The sequence below is a fragment of the Formica exsecta genome, unplaced genomic scaffold (assembly GCF_003651465.1).
Source record: "Formica exsecta isolate Colony F162 unplaced genomic scaffold, ASM365146v1 scaffold138, whole genome shotgun sequence".
In the NCBI taxonomy this organism is placed as follows: domain Eukaryota; kingdom Metazoa; phylum Arthropoda; class Insecta; order Hymenoptera; family Formicidae; genus Formica; species Formica exsecta.
In genome coordinates, this window is record NW_021848711.1 from 1,910,321 (window position 1) to 1,915,285 (window position 4,965).

The 4,965-nt window shown below is 39.8% G+C and overlaps 1 protein-coding gene across 1 annotated transcript in view; it reads left to right on the top strand.

Moving 5' to 3' along the window:
• The window catches only part of LOC115246074 (twitchin), a 111,181-nt gene that overhangs the window by 64,868 nt on the left and 41,348 nt on the right, over positions 1 to 4,965 (top strand). The window contains 8 exon segments of the mRNA XM_029824661.1: positions 117 to 418; positions 585 to 864; positions 982 to 1,287; positions 1,407 to 1,681; positions 1,780 to 2,086; positions 2,359 to 3,240; positions 3,535 to 3,834; positions 4,175 to 4,456. Coding sequence (XP_029680521.1) covers positions 117 to 418; positions 585 to 864; positions 982 to 1,287; positions 1,407 to 1,681; positions 1,780 to 2,086; positions 2,359 to 3,240; positions 3,535 to 3,834; positions 4,175 to 4,456 — 2,934 coding nt within the window.

Here is a 4,965-nt window from a genome sequence, read left to right on the forward strand (position 1 = left end):
CATAGAAAAGAAAATATATATATATTATATATATAACGATTTATTTAAAAATTTTATAAGTTTCTACATCGATAATGAGCATTCTTTACCAATTTTATTTTATTTTACTTTTGCAGTGAAACCATACATTGATCGCACAAATCTGCAAGCTATAACAGTGAAAGTCGGCCTCACCGTGACCCTAGATGTGAACATAATTGGCGAACCACCACCAAAAGTGACTTGGACTTTCAAGGAGAAGGAACTCGTGTCAGATGATACGATACGAATCGACAACATTGATTATAACACTAAATTCTTCATCCTGAAAACTAAACGCGCGCACACCGGCAAATACGTGATTAAGGCTAAGAACGAGGTCGGCGAAGATACCGCCGAGGTAGAAATTACCGTCCTCGGCAAGCCTAGCAAACCAAAGGTAATCTAATTTTTTAACTCCGGACATGTAATTATAATTCGCATGCATAGAATATTTATAAAAAAGATTAAAATGAAGTGTTTAAAATTACAATAATTAATTAATTATCCATTAAATTCAAAAAATGATATATTATCTTCTAATTAATCCTTTTTTTATAATTCAGGGTCCGTTGGAAGTGACTGATGTAAATAAGCATGGCTGCAAGCTTAAGTGGGACAAACCGGAAGACGATGGCGGCTCACCAGTCGAGTATTATGAAATCGAGAAGCTGGATCCTCTCACGGGACAATGGATACCCTGCGGTCGCAGCACCGAGCCCGAAGCTACCATCACCGGACTGCAAGAGGGCAAGCCTTATAAATTCCGCGTGAAAGCCGTCAACCGGGAAGGAGAGTCCGATGATCTGGAGGCAGACAAGTCTATCATAGCCAAAAATCCGTTTGGTACGTATATATAGAGTATAAAATATCAAATTCGAAATCTACGATTATTTGGAATAAAAAGCCAGAATCTTTGAATATTTTTACACGACATTTTACACACTTCTTTCTTTATTTCAGACGAACCGGGCAAGCCCGGTAGACCGGAACTCAAGAACTGGGACAAGGACTTTGTCGATCTCGAATGGACTCCGCCCAAGGATGACGGAGGTGCACCGATCGAAAAGTACATTGTACAGATGCGAGACAAAGAGGGTAGACAGTGGGTGGATGTCGCCAAGGTCTCGGGAGATCGCACGGCCGCTAAAGTGACCGACGGTATCCAGGAGGGTCACGAGTACGAGTTCAGGATTGTGGCGGTCAATAGAGCCGGACCTGGCGAGCCCAGCGACACTTCGAAGAGCGTCGTCGCCAAGCCCCGATTCTGTAAATAGATAATATATTTATTCATCTTGTGCTTAAATTTATTTATCAGATTTGATTATCCAATTTTATATTTAATTTTAATCAATTATAATAATATAAATGCCTGTTCCTGTGTGCAGTGGCACCGCACATCGATCGCAAGAACCTTCAGAAGAAAGTCATGCGAATCGGCCAAATGCTGCGGCTCGAGGCCGACATCAAGGGCGAACCGCCTCCGGTCGTCACGTGGAAACTCAAGGACACGGTGTTGAAGAGCATGGACCGACTTAAGATCGAGAACGAGGATTATCATACTACGTTCATCTTCAGTAAGCTCCAGCGCTCGGACACCGGCACTTATACCGTCATCGCCAAGAACGACAGCGGCACCGATCAAGTTGACGTCGAGCTTCAGGTTTGTGTTTACTTACGTGAATTAAATCCTATAAATATCGCTCATCAAATATGTTTAAGTAATTAATCTAATTGATGTTGTTTTGTGATAATCATCAGGTGCTGAGCAAACCCAGCAAACCGAAAGGACCGCTCGATGTGTCCGACGTCACGGCCGAAGGTTGCAAGCTGAAATGGAACAAACCCGACGACGACGGTGGCGAGCCGGTTGACCATTATGTCATCGAGAGAATGGATGTAGATACAGGACGTTGGGTACCATGCGGTACCAGCAAGACACCGGAGGCAGATGTTTCCGGTTTAAACGAGGGCAAGGATTATCAATTCCGTGTCAAAGCTGTTAATTCCGAGGGCGAATCCGAACCTCTGGAAACGTCGACACCGACAACCGCGAAGAATCCTTACTGTGAGTAACTCCGCTTATTTATATTCGCGATTGTTCCATTAATTTCTTTAATTTCTTCTTTCTTTATCAATTTTGATTTTGCAATAATCAAATTTGTTTTAAAAATTTCCAACATTTTCTTTGTTTAGAAAAAAATATTTACATATTAGAATTTATATTCTTCTGTAAAAATATGCAAATTATAAAAAAAAGTTTTTCTTATATACATCTTATAATATTTAAATATTATTATACTATCACATTATTTATGCAGTTTTAATTTTTTATTATAGCCGAGCCCGATGCGCCCGATAAACCCGAATTGAAAGACTGGTCGAAGAATCATGCAGACTTGAAATGGAAGGCCCCGAAGAAAGACGGCGGCGCTCCCATAGAGAAGTACATCATCGAGAAAAAAGACCAGTACGGCAAATGGCAAAAGGCCGTAGAAGTTCCAGGCAACAAGACCGAAGCCAGAGTGCCAGATCTCATCGAAGGTCAAAAGTACCAATTCCGAGTTAAAGCTGTGAACAAGGGTGGCCAGAGCAAGCCCAGCGAGCCCAGCGATACCTTGACCGCCAAGGATCGTTACGCCGCGCCCAAGATCGACCGCACCAATCTGAAGGACATCACGATCAAGGCCGGTAACATTATTCGGCTGGACGTCAAAGTCACAGGCGAACCGCCGCCAAGCAAGACCTGGTTCCTTAACAAGGCCAAACAGGAGTCTGGTAACGTTCTCACCATCGAGGTGGAGGACTATAAGACCAAGTTCGTGATCTCGTCGGCGACCAGAGCGCACTGTGGCACGTTGACCTTAAAGGCGGAGAACAGCTCCGGCAAAGACGAAGCGTCTATCGAGATTCTTGTGTTAGACAAGCCGAGTAAACCCGAAGGACCGCTCAAAGTATCCGACGTGCACAAAGAAGGTTGCACCCTCAAGTGGAATCCGCCCTTGGACGACGGCGGCGCGCCTTTGGATCATTATGTAGTCGAGAAAATGGACACAGAGACCGGCAGATGGATACCGGTCGCACGAACCAAAGAACCTAACATGGTAGTGGAAAATTTGGTGCCCGGGCAGGAGTATAAATTCCGAGTCGCGGCTGTGAACGCGGAGGGCGAGTCCGAACCGTTGGAGACGGAGCATGGAATCATCGCTAAGAATCCATTTGGTAAAATCTGACTCTTTTCTCAAATAATTTTTCTCGATAATATATTAAAATTTATTCTTTTATTCAATTTTTAATTTTTAAACTTATTTTATTAAAATTTTATGCGATACAGAATATTATATATAAGAGCAGAATTTTTATTTTATTATTTTTATTATATATACTTAGTCTTAGAATAAAAAATATTTTAAATTATAATGAGGACAAATTTTATATATATAATTATTTTCTTATAATTTCCGAAAAATTATATTTGCGTCTTTCAGACAAATAACATTAATTTTATTTTTGCAGATGAACCTGGCGCACCAGGACGTCCGGAAGCGACCGACTGGGATAAGGATCACGTGGACCTGCGATGGACTCCGCCGTTGAAAGACGGCGGATCTCCAATCACCGGATACGTGATTGAGAAGCGAGAAAAGGGCGCGCCTAAATGGATCAAAGCCTGCGAGACCGGACCGGATTGTAAGGGTCGCGTCGACAATCTCGACGAGGGTGTCGAGTATGAGTTCAGAGTCAAAGCCGTTAATGCCGCGGGACCTGGCGAACCATCCGATGCCAGCAAACCCATCACCGCCAAGAGTCGAAGACGTAAGTTTTTAAACTCATTTGCAAAGTTAATTTTTGCTAAATTTTATATTTTATTTATATACATATTTTATATTTATTAATTTTTTTAATCTTAAAAAATATTGTTCTTTAACAAAAGAAATTTTATACCCATTTAAAAAATATAATCAATTTTTCAAATCGTATCATTCTTTAGTAAAATGATTCATTTCAACCAATCATTTAACAAAATTCCTGTAAAAATATTTCGAAATATAAAACTTTTAAAATATATTAATCGACATTTTAAAATATATTAATAGACACGATGACTGTATTTATTAATTTTTATTTTAATTATCTTTTGATTTTTGCTCTGCAGTTGCACCGAAGATTGATAGACGAAACCTGCGTGACATAACAGTGCGCGAGAACGAAGCGTTTCACTTTGATGTCAAGATCATCGGCGAGCCGCCGCCAGACGTCACATGGGTGATCAACAACAAGAGCATTCAGCAGACCACACACCGCAGGATACAGAACGTACCCTACAACAGCAAATTCTTCAATGATAAGCCCGAGCGCAAGGATAGCGGCACTTACAAGATTACAGCGGTCAATCAGCACGGATCCGATACCGCCGAAGTCGAAGTTACCGTTATCTGTGAGTCAGCTTTTCTATATAAACCTCTCAGAGGCTAAACTAATTAACTCCATTTTTCATAAGTTTTTTAATTTTAGTATCAGAGCACACACATAATTAATGTCCTGGTGCCAAAATTAAAGAATTTACAAAAAGTAGAATTAATCAGTTTGGCTTTTGAGAAGCTCAAATGCTAATATTTTATATATAAGTTCTTTAATTCATTGTAACTAAAAAAATAATTATTATTTTATCATAAAGAAATTTTATCTTACAATCTATTTTGCTAAATATGTATTACAAGTATTTATCAAAATGTTTGATAAAAAAAATAATTTATAACTAAATATATATATATATATAAATTGTAATACGTATATTAATGTTTTAAATTAAGGTGAAAGCAAAGTGAAGACTAACATATAAGACTTTCGATACATGTGAGTTAAAACTAGCTGCACGCATCGCGCGAGTGGATCACGGCTATACATGGAGGAATTATCGTCGGACTGGAGGGTATTCATATACAT